This window comes from Fistularia commersonii, chromosome 7 (assembly GCF_037954325.1).
Source record: "Fistularia commersonii isolate RoL2024-O1a breed Wild chromosome 7, RoL_Fcom_v1.0, whole genome shotgun sequence".
NCBI lineage: Eukaryota > Metazoa > Chordata > Actinopteri > Syngnathiformes > Fistulariidae > Fistularia > Fistularia commersonii.
Window position 1 is genome coordinate 12,300,483 of NC_141290.1, and position 12,018 is coordinate 12,312,500.

At 41.6% G+C, this 12,018-nt stretch overlaps 1 protein-coding gene across 1 annotated transcript in view; it reads left to right on the forward strand.

Annotated features, from left to right (window-relative positions):
* Positions 1-5,373: 5,373 nt before the first annotated feature.
* capza1a (capping actin protein of muscle Z-line subunit alpha 1a) overlaps positions 5,374-12,018 on the forward strand; it is a 7,125-nt gene continuing 480 nt past the window's right edge. The window contains exons 1-10 of the mRNA XM_086149835.1: positions 5,374-5,463; positions 7,107-7,170; positions 7,423-7,474; positions 7,564-7,627; positions 9,787-9,993; positions 10,082-10,161; positions 10,257-10,335; positions 10,419-10,490; positions 10,627-10,689; positions 11,711-12,018. The exon at positions 11,711-12,018 is cut by the window's right edge and continues 480 nt beyond it. Of these exons, the coding sequence (XP_086005961.1) occupies positions 5,428-5,463; positions 7,107-7,170; positions 7,423-7,474; positions 7,564-7,627; positions 9,787-9,993; positions 10,082-10,161; positions 10,257-10,335; positions 10,419-10,490; positions 10,627-10,689; positions 11,711-11,851 (858 nt within the window). The 5' untranslated portion in view covers positions 5,374-5,427 and the 3' untranslated portion in view covers positions 11,852-12,018. The remainder of the gene's footprint in view (positions 5,464-7,106; positions 7,171-7,422; positions 7,475-7,563; positions 7,628-9,786; positions 9,994-10,081; positions 10,162-10,256; positions 10,336-10,418; positions 10,491-10,626; positions 10,690-11,710) is intronic.

The following is a 12,018-nucleotide window of genomic DNA, read 5'->3' on the forward strand; positions in this document are numbered from 1 at the left end:
CACTGCATACAGCAGTGCAGAGCACAAGGCCCTACAGTGGCATTTAAAGTCCTTAATAGTGTCGGGCACACACCAAAGGATCTCTGTCTCATTAAGAGGTGGAGATGAGTTTGGCCCTTTTTATATAGGACATCTGTATTGTTTGACCAGTCCAATTTGTTATTGAGGTGAACACTGAAGTATCTGTTATCATCCATGAACTCAATGTCCAGACCCTGGATTTTCACCGGTAAGACTCGGGTTTCTCCTTTGTCTTATGCATCTCAATCCAGGGTTTTAACCAGTTGATGACACGCTGCGTTCTTGACAACACCTTAAGTCTTTTGCTATGAAAATTCAGATACACAGATTTATCCTCTGGACTCTCTATGACTTTGATGGCAAATTTCTCTCCAATTTGTCAATCTTTGTTTGGGCCTGGTCACTAGTTTTCTTTTCAGTGTTACTTGAGGATAACAGTAGCTTAGATGCCATCGGCTAATATGGTTCCTTATATTAGTGGTGTTACCGAAGTATTTTATTTTTGCATCGCAAGTTTTACAAAAGCGTGTGGGTCTTGTTCAGTTGACACTTCCAGGGAACTTCTTAAAAAACAAGGAGCTTCCGGATATCCAATTGTTTGGATGTATTGCACTTTAGCTGCAGCCGCTTTGTTCCTCCACCATGTTGCAGCTTGTTTTTTTTTTTGTTTTTGTTTTTTCACTGTTCTCAAACGGGGCTCATGCATGTCCTTTACTCATTATGCAACTTAACCTAAAACTTTAAGCAGAAACAGGAAACGCAACCAACTTGTTTTAGTTTGAATTCAAAGATCAATTATATAACTTAACTGCATTGCACTGTTCCACCCAGGTTCCTCACATTCACACACATATACCTGTCTTGCTGCGACTAACCTTCATTCCTCTCCTTTTCAGTGCGTACCTCCACCTCTCTAAATTTTCCCCCACCTGTTCTCTGCTCTCACTACAGATCACAATGTCATCTGCAAACATCATGGTCATTGAAGTTTCCTGTCTAACCTCATCCGTCAGCCTGTCCATCATCACTGCAAACAAGAAGGGGCTTAGAGCTGATAAGAATAAGAGCAAATTTATTTATCCCAAAGGAAATTGTTGTGCCAGAGTTTCAAGTAAAACATAACAATAATAAATAATAGTAGGAAATTGTATAAAAAGTAAAAAAAGGGGGGAGAATAAGAATCATCTCAAATACAAATAAAAATTATAAAGGGTCAGTCAAGGCTATATAGTGTTTTAAGGTCTTAAGTACAAAGATTTTGAGATTCCCTGCGGCTGAAGGGAGAGGACTTAAAAAGTGATAGCCTCAGGTAGGAAAGACCTCCTGTTGCGTTCAGTGGAGTTCCTTGGTGGTATCAATCTACGACTGAGAGAGCTCTGACAGGATCTCAGTGTGGCATGCAGGGGGTGATGGTGAAGTCCCACCTCCACCTTGAACTTCTCTGTTACCCCTACAGCATACCTCACCACTGTCTCATAGCTGGCACACATGTCCTTCACCAGTGTGCAAGCTTATTTTTCTGCTACTCCAGACTTCCGCATACAATACCAGAGTTCCTCTCTTGGCACCCTGTCATATACTTTTTATAGGTCTATAAAAACGCAATGCATTTCCCTCTGGCCTTCTCTGTACTTCTCTTTTAGCATTCTCAAAGCAAATACTGCATCTGTAGTACTCTTTCTAAGCATGAAGCCATACTGCTGTTCAAAATGCTGATTTCTGCTCTCAATCTAGTTTTCACTACTCTTTCCCATAACTTCGTTGTATGGCTCATCAACTTTATCCCTCTATAGTTGCCACAATTCTGCACATCCCCCTTATTCCTAAAAATGGGCATCATCACACTTTGTCCCCATTATTCAGGCATCTTCTCACCCTCTAAGATCCTGTTGAATAATATAGCCAGAAATTCTACCGCCGCCTCTCCTAGACACTTCCACACCTCCACAGGTATATCATAAGGACCAACAGCCTTTACACTATTCATCCTCTTCAATGCCTTCCTCACTTCAGTTTTACTAATCTCTGCTACTTTGTGGTCTGTCTGGTTCTGAGGTGGCTACTTGATTGAGTGGTCACTTCCGACTTCAGACTACTGGTACTTCGGATCTTCGGTGACTGAATTGCACTTTTTGTAAGTTGCTTTGGATAAAAGTGTCTGCCAAATGACTGTAATGTAATGAAATGGTCTACAATAGTGACTTCTTCTACCCTTGCTTCTCTTTCTTTTTCCTCATTCATCAGCTCTTCAAAGTACTCTTTCCATCACTCTTCTCGCATACATTTCCCTCTCTATCCTTAATCACCCGGACCTTCTTTACATCCTTTCCATCGCTCTCTGTTTCGCCAACCTGTATGGATCAATCTCTCCCTCCTTACTGTCCAATCAAGCATACAAGTCATCGTATTCCCTTGTTTTGCCTCTATCTTTACCTTACGTTGTATCTCCCTGTACTCCTGTCTGTTCTCTCCAGTCCCCTCAGTGTCCCACTTCTTCTTTGCCAACCGCTTTCTCTGTATATACTCCTATACACTTCCTCATTCCACCCCCAAATCTACTTTCTACTTTCCTTCCAGATGTTACATTAAGTACTCTGCTAACTGTCTCCCTGATAACATTAGTTGTAGTTGTCCAGTCATCTTGAAGCTCTCCCTGACCACCCAGAGCCTTTCTCAACTCCTCCCTTATCAGCTTCCACCACATCATCCTCTGTGCTGCCTTTGTCCTCTTGATCTTCCTTGTCACCAGAGTCATTCTACAAACCACCATCCTATGCTGTCTTGCTGTACTCTCACCTACAACTACTTTGCAGTCACTGATGTCTTTCAAGTTACCTCGTGTATACAAGATCACATCACAGGTAGACTACAAGATGTAATCTACCTGCGAGCTCCTACTTCCTTCTACATCCCTTACCCTAGGTTCCTGTCTTTTCTGGAAAATATATTCAATACAACCATTACCCTCCACTTTGCAAGGTCTACCACCATCTGTCCCTCTACAGATACAAAATCTGCCCCTCACTTCTTCACCCCCTCTATTGCCTGCACCAACATGCTCGTTGAGGTCTGCACCAATTTCCACTCTCTCATCTCTGGGGATATTCCGCATCACTTCATCTAACTCATTCCAGAACTTCTCCTCTAACTCACATCCCGCCTGAGGGGCATAGCCACTAACAACATTGAGCATCACTCAGGTTGAAGATGCAGAGCTGATCCACACAGTCTCTGAGCAGGTCTTAAGCTGATGCCATCAGGGCCTGTATCCTCCTCAGCTGCTTCCTCACCTGGTCTGTTGTCATAGAGACGGCGGGAGTATGGAGTGTCTCCTGTTTAGTGAGGTGGGGGGATGGGAGGGGTGAGATGACCCAGCAGGGAGTAGAGGTGGGTGCAAAGATAGGAAGAGGTTATAGTTGGAGAGAAAGATGTTCCGGGGGAGGGGCAGGGGTGTGGTGAGTCAGTGCGAACGGCCCCCCTGGTTGGGGGGAGGCAGCGGCACTGTAAAACCTGTTGAAAAACAGGTTCAGTTTGTTTGTCCATTCCTGGTCAGATTCTGCCCCCCTCCCGCTGCCTTTCCTGTGACCAGAGATCATCTTCAGGCCTTCCCAGACCTCTCTGGCATTGTTACCCTGCAAGCGCTCCTCCAGTTTCCTCCCATAGCAGTCCTTGCCCCTCCTTGTCTCCCTTTTCAGCTCCCTCTGGATGCTACAAGCTCCTCTTTATCCCCAGATGTTAAAACCCTCTTCCTTTTTAGCAGGGTTTTTAGAACTGAGAAGTCACCCATGGTTTGTTTGAGAGTCACTATACCTTCTTGGTTGGTACAGTGTCGTCCAAACAGAAAATTGATGTAATCTTTGTCGCATGTTGTCAGACCGCCAACATCCGCTCAGGGGAGACATACATAGTTATCGTGCGAGAATTGCCTTGGGCGGAAGCTTGGCCGAATGTGAACCAGTAGCAACTCAGTGACTCTAATACAGGGCTACCCCTTCATCGTGATGATTTAATTTTTTTTCTTTTGAATTTCTCGATTCTACTTTTTAAAGGAGCATTTATTTTCTTTTTAATCTTTTTTTTGTTTTTGCTATATTTTTCATTTTTATCTTTTGTTTTGATAATGGCTAGCAAAGGCAATTTCCGCTTATTCTTGAAATACATTTGAAAGCATTCTTTTGATGTCCACATCTGTGTTTTACAACCCTTAGGTATCTTTTCTCTAAGTTCAGGTTATCGTCCCACCCTAGTTATCACGCCATATTACTTCTTTAGTATTTTCAGTTTCTTTTTCATTTCCTTGTTTCCTCAAGTTATATAGCATATTTTACCATTAACATTGCTGATATTTTAGAGTTAGAAAAGCACTTAAGCTACTGAGTAAATAGCTTTAAAAAAGTATTTTGCTTAATTTAGTCAAAAGAGAACATCATAATCACCAATAGTGTTGTTACTTCATTTGAAGGGTAAATACTGATATAAAAGCTGACTGCTTTGTATCTTATTCTTGCTCAGTCATGCAAAATTAAGTGACCTGATTTAAACATGGATGAGCTCTCCGGACTGTAGGGGGTCCATTCCTGTATAATAGTGGATTTGCTGGTGGAAAATTAAATTCAAGGGCTGTTTCAGAGTTGCAATGGAGACTTAGATCTATTTTGTATCCTGCAATCATGAATGTTTTGGTAGTAATTATTGTATAACCATAAACAGATTCCCTTTTTCAGACAAGGTTGACATATCAATCAAGTTAAATATAAATATTTAAGTCAAACATACTGGCAAACATACTGACACATGAAGAAGCCTTTCATAAACATTCTACAAATCACAGCGATCTGACCTCTACATATATCATAGGAGCAATTATTTACTCACTTTTTCCTCATTTAAATGTTTTTTTTTTCCAATTTCCATCATCAATTTCCAGTTAAAGCCAAACTCCAAGATCTTGCTTGTTTCCAGCTTGCAACTCGCAAAGATATTTGGATCAAATTCCTTATTTTGAATTGTCAGCACGGAATCCCCCTCTCACCCCACATGAGCAAACATAGCACGATGATCAGGTCATTTATGTCAAAGTGCAAGTTATCTTCTTCCACTTCCTTGCTGTTTTCTTCCTACCCTTACTTATACTGGGCTGTATTTTATCACTCATTAAGTTGCAGATACCACATTTTCTCAAACTATTTTTTAAGAAGCACCATTGGGATTTAATATTGAACCTTTGGGAAAAAAAAAAAAATTCCAGTTGAAACGAACCCATACCATATTGCTTTAATAACAGTTTTCCAGGTGTTTTTGCTTCGCTAAATGAATTTATTTTGGGGTAAAATATTTAAAAACGAGGGAGGAGTCAGGCACCTGGCAACCCCGGGCGCCGCTTTGTTACAGCTTCACTGAACCAAGATGGCAGAAATAGAGGAGCTCAGCGACGACGACAGGGTATGTGCGTTTAAATGAATTCGAAATAACCCGTGTTCCCCCGGAAACAGCTGCGTAACAGCCATAAATCTGCAAATCTTTGCAATTCGGCTTTTTTTTTTGAGCGACTCTTGTTCGGTGTCCGCCTTAGGGGGCTAGCTTAGCCCGGGCAGTGATGCGTTTGACAGCTCGGAGTTGTTCTGGACATCCCGGTTTTCTGCGCTTCACACGTGTGATAATAAGTCCGCGGAACTCGTGTCAAAAACAGGGTAAATATTTCAACATGCCAACACAATCGCGGGTTAGCTTTGCCACGGTTTGAAGTGCCAAATCAGAGGAAGCAGGCAAGCTGGCGCTACTTCCTGCATTTACTGTGTAATGACAGCGCATCGGCCGCCAACCCCCCCACGCCCAGTTTAATATGTAGATATTTATATTGTTTTCCGCCTGGTTCAGATGACAACGCTGAGCGATTTTAGTGTTCCATCTTACTGAAAGTCGAGTTTATTTCGTGTTTTAGCTGCGCCCAGACTCCACAGGGCAGGGTCTCGCAGTTCAGCACTGCTCCCCTTCGTGCCACAACATGTCAAATAACGCTTTGCATTCCGAAAAGCCGATTGTGCGGCCAGCATTTCATCCCCTTCCCCTCCCACGTCCACACTACAGAAAGAAACTCCTTGTCAGCATCAGGCAAGGTGTAGATGATCAATTTTTATTTATTTTCTGGATTGCACATTGTAAAGTCCTTGTGCGCTATCAGCTGGGCATCCCATTTGTAGGTCACCGCTGCAGCCCTGAGGGCACAATATCGCTGTCTGCATTTATGGCTCTACGCACCGGCACAGCCAAACTGGTGTGGAAGGACGTTGGAGGACTTTAAAAGTTGACCAGTTCATGAAATACACGGCAGTGATGAATTTAAAAAGAAACAGATCAGATGGAATAACTTTGCATACATGTGTAACTCACAAGAGTTACCTTTATGGCTCGGCCTCAGTTCGTCATCCCGGAGGGTTCGGCACTACATGCTTACACATGCATATTAGATACTAAGAAAAGCCGTCGGTGACGCGCACTGACTGCCATGTAAGGAGCTACCGAATTAGGACTAACAAACCTGCAGGCTAAGAAAGTTAGTAGTTTGCTCTGTGGCTCCCTCTAGTGACAGATTGCTGTCTCCACACACCATCCTCAATGCCCGACGTCTGTTCAATTACTCCTTCGGAGGGTATCTTATAAAATAAGACCTTAATTTTTGCAGTCACACCTTTTTACCATTTTCACTCTTTTACCATTTTGGCTGTACCAAGAAGGCTTTTGGTAAAGTCGGTGCCCCTCCCATTGATAAGTTGACTGTTCGACACCAGGCTTCTGTCTGCACGCTCAAGTGTCCTTGGGCAAGACATCAAGTGTCAATCAGTGAATCCAAAGTAAAGCGGTTTGAAAGTCCACTCCATTTTATTCCGTGTTTTAATTTTTTTAAATAGTTTTTTCATTTAAATGCAAACATGCAAGAACGAAAAGGACATTATGCTCTTTTACGTTCCCATTTCACCCAGGTGAAAACACAGTTACTCAAAGTTGCACAATGTTACACAGTTGATAAAAGGAATCGGAAGCATCTTTATGTTTCTAAGTTTTACATATTCTTTTTAAATTTCAAGATCTCCATTGCTGCAAATTTCGTGATCCACGCTCCACCAGGAGAGTTCAATGAGGTCTTCAACGGTGAGCCATTTCTCTTAACAATGGTTATAATGATTTTACAAACACTTAATACTTTATCTGAGGATTGATGGGTGTTTATGGGAGCGCTGTTTATTCTACATGTTAGTTTTATCTCTGCTTGTTGTGAACATTTCTTGTCAGATCTCAGGCATTATATCTTGATTTCAATCTGATAGCCTAATTAAGTTAAGGAAATATTTATTCATTTAATTATTTAAGTATTTACATCGCCGTATATTTTCCTTTTTTCAGATGTGCGAATACTGCTCAACAATGATAGCCTTCTCAGAGAGAGGGCATCACAGTAAGTTTTACCCTCTCCTACATTTCTTAAAACTTAATATCGATGCTTTGGTTGTGCAATCAGTTTATATCCTCCCCGTTATGACACAGAGCCTTTGCCCAGTACAACATGGATCAGTTCACCCTTGCCAGAATTGAGGGCTATGACGACCAGGTAAGCCTCTCCTAACAAACTATCTGCATACACACTTATCTGTCGTATACAGTATACAGTGGGGAGAACGCGTATTTGATACATTGCTGATTTTTCAGCTTTTCCCACTTGCAAAGCATGTAGAGGTCTGTAATTTTATCATAGGTACCCTTCAATTGTGTGATAGAATCAAAAACAAAAATCCAGAAAAACACATTGTATGATTTAAGTGATTAATTTGCATTTAATTGTATTGCCAAGACCAGAGAGCTGTGTGAGGACATCAGAGATAAAATTTTAGACCTGCACAAGGCTGGGATGGGCTACAGGACAATTGGCTAGCAGCTTGGTCAGATTATTAGAAAATCATTAGAAAATGGAAGAAGTTCAAGTTGGCGGTCAATCCCCCTCAGTCTGGGGCTCCATGCAAGATCTCACCTTGCGGGGCATCAATGATCATGAGGAATGTGAGGGATCAGCCTAGAACTACACAGTTGGACTTGGTCAATGACCTGAAGAGAGCTGGGACCACAGTCTCAAAGAAAATCATTAGTAACACACTCCGCCATCATGGATTAAAATCCTGCAGCGCACGCAAGGTCTCCCTGTTCAAGCCAGCACATGTCCGGGCCCGCCTGAAGTTTGCCAATGACCATCTGGATTATCCAGGGGAGGAATAGAAGAAGGTCATCTGGTCTGATGAGACAAAAATAGAGCTTTTTGGTTTAAACTCCCCTCACTGTATTTGGAGGAAGAAGAAGGATGAGTACAACCTCAAGAAAACCATCCCAACCGTGAAGCATGGAGGTGGAAACATCAGTCTTTACTTTTCTGCAAAGGGGAAACGACAACTGCAACGTATTGAGGGGAGGATGGATGGGCCCATGTACCGCAGGAACTTGGCCAACAACCTCCTTCCCTCATAAAGAGCCTTGAAGATTGGCCATGGCTGGGTCTTCCAGCATGACAACAACCCGAAACACACAGCCAGGGCAACTGAGTGACTCCGTAAGAAGCATCTCAAGGTCCTGGAGTGGCCCAGCCAGTCTCCAGACCTGAGCCCAATAGAAAATCTATGGAGGGAGCTGAAAGTCCATATTGCCCAGCGACTTCCCAAAACCTGAAGGATCTGGAGAGGATCTTAGAAGAGAAGAGAATATAGTCATTTGGCAGACGCTTTTATCTAAAGCGACTTAGTGACGATGCCGGGGATTTAACCCAGGACCTCATACATGCAAAGCATGCACTCAGCAAAACAACAGGAAACGTCTGATCTCTGTAATTGCCAACAAAGGTTTCTGTACCAAATATGAAGTTCTGTTTTTCTGATGTAGCAAATACTTTTGCAATGTAAAGCAATTGAATTACCGGTACTTAAAAATCATACAATGTGCTTTTCTGGATTTTTGTTTTAAAGTCCGTCACTCACAGTTGAAAAGTACCTATGATAAAAATTACAGACCTTTTCATGCTTTGCATGCGGGAAACGCTGAAAAATCAGCGGTGTATCAAATACTTGCTTTCCCCATTGTATTTAACCACAGTGGAGTGGCTCCACCACAAATACTGTAAGTCCACTACATGGCCTTAAAATTTTCCTCTCTGGTCTATGAAGAAGGTTATTGGAAACCTCTTTTTGTTTCTGATCTGAAAATATTATTTTTTTCCCAAGTAATTTCTTGTAAAATGTTGAGTTATTGTTTTGCTAATTTAAAATTTCAAAATTCGGAGATACATTTTAGCAGATTTTCAGGAGTTCTTTAAGTTATTTTGCAGTTCTTTAAGGGTAAATGATTTCCAATTAACTCATGGCAATTTTGTTCTAAATATTTGATTAACCAAATTTAGTTACGGTGGAGGGGGGGCAAATGGCAAATTTATGATAATAAAAATTACATAAGATATAAACAAAAAATATTACTTACTCCTTTCATGAACTTTGCATCACCTGTTTTAAATTTTCTTTTTTTTTTAATTCTAGTTTTTAGATTAAATGTTATTTTTATTATTATTCTATGTTGTCTGCGAAGCGCCACTAAACCACAGTAAATTCTTTGTATGTGAAAACTTCTTGGCAAATAAAGGATCTCTGATTCTTTGAAGGAATCCACTGAATATTATATAACAATCTGCATTTTTAATATTTTGCCCAGTAACAAGATCTCCATTTTTCTTTGCAGGTTTTAATAACCGAGCACGGTAACCTTGGTAGCGGACGCTTTTTTGATCCAAACAACAAGATCTCTTTTAAGTTTGACCACCTGAGGAAAGAGGCCAGCGACCCTCAGCCCCACCAGGGCGAGGCAAGCCTTGAGTCATGGAGGGATGCATGTAATTCTGCAGTCGGGGCTTACGTCAAGGAGCACTACCAGAATGGAGTCTGCACGGTAAGACTAATCCTCAGTCTGCAAAGTCGCTTCCACGTTAAGCAAGACCCTGAAGATGTCACCTGAACCTCCTGCTGTGTTTCCCCAGATTTATGGCAAAACGATCGAAGGCCAGCAGACCATTATCGCCTGCATTGAGAGTCATCAGTTCGAGCCTAAGAATTTCTGGTCAATTATATAAAGATAATACGATTTTTATCTAAATTAGCTTAGGTGTGTCTGGATGTGGTTTCCAAACAATCTCTTACAATATCTGTCATCAGGAATGGACGCTACCGGTCCGAGTGGAAGTTTAGCATTTCAAAGTCAACAGCGCAGTTGGAGGGAGTCTTGAAAATACAGGTACATAGAAATGTAATGCTTTACCATGATGTTTGTTCTGTATCACCTTGATGAGCAGACTTTGAGCTCCCTGTCTGTCACAGGTACATTATTATGAGGATGGAAATGTGCAGTTGGTCAGCCACAAAAATGTACAAGAAGATTTGACTGTGACTGTAAGTATTTTGTTGGGGTGAAAATGCCAGCGAAAAGTGATTTTTAATCTAACTGCATTTAACGAAGCTGATTTTTGTTCATTATCATTAGGCCTATACTCACCTGCAGATGAATTTTCCCTTGTTTTCTCTACAGAACGAGAGCCAGACTGCAAAGGAACTCGTGAAAATTATTAGGGATTCAGAGAATAATTATCAGGTAGGTTCCAGTTACAAAGCAAAAGCATTGTCTCCTTGCAGAGGCAGCTCGACAGCCGCAGCCATTTTTGCAATATTTGAGTGAAACTTGTGGCTATCAATTCCCTAATATTCTTCATATTCAAAGGTGTTTTTGCTAGACATATTGAAGTATGATATGAATATTGGTGTTTTTCCTCTCTCTAGGTACGTTAATCTTACTTGTTATGGCTCCCCTGCTCTTTTGTGATGTACATTGTGACAAACCAGTCTGCCACTGTTCTTGGTACTGATAAGACAAAGTTGGCTTAATGGTGATAGCTTATCCACAGTTTGTAAAATTGCACTGCTGGCGCCTAGACCTAACCCTGAGGGCCGCCACGAGAACAACCCATGAGACATATGTTTAGGCTGTGCCCCTCTTGTAAACCTCAACAAATCCCACATATGGTAGCTTTCTGATGAGAGTTCAGGAATATCCATGTGGGTTTGTGGGTCCAGTGCCCAGTTCAATCAACCAGACCATAGAGGTTCAGTTGCAGCAATGGAACCGGTCATTTCTGCTAGCTCCTAACGTGCTCTAAGAGAGAGGTCCAGGCTGTGCAAGAAGTTATTTGAGTTTAGTTTCAAATCGTATCACATTCAAACGCAATGCAAAATCAGAGGCGACCCATCAACTTAAAAGCTGAAATTCAACAAATGAAAAGGACAGGGTACTCAAAATGCAAAATTACCATGTTAGGGTTGTATTGATCTGATAGTTCTGAATTCATTGACATTTGCATAACAGCCTGCTGCGCCAAACAACAATTTAATGTCATTTAAGTGTTATTTGATATGGTGGAATAAAAAAAAATTCCACTCTTATTTTAAGGAAAATGTCAAATCTAAATGTCAGTTTAAAAAGGAAAGAAAAAAGTCCAGTTTGGTTTTTCTCACTGCCAACATAAATATATGAGGCTGGTATATCTGGGAAAGGCCTTATCTGGAAGATAAAATCACCTGACAGATTATATGTAATAAGTACTTATCTCCCCCGCTAGGTGGCCATCAGCGAGAACTATCAGACTATGTCGGACACCACATTCAAAGCCTTACGGAGACAACTCCCAGTCACCCGTACCAAGATCGACTGGAACAAAATTCTCACCTACAAGCTTGGCAAGGAGATGCAAAACGCCTAGTGGGTAGCTACTACCGTGATTACGGCAACCAGGTGCCCCTCTGCTGAACGCTGCTGCTCGTGTAAAGATGAGTGATGCAGCATAATGTACTGTATGTCCTACTCAAGACATGTTTCTGGGTGATTTACTGAATGATGGCTGCCATCCAGCTCTCATGGGGGGATACT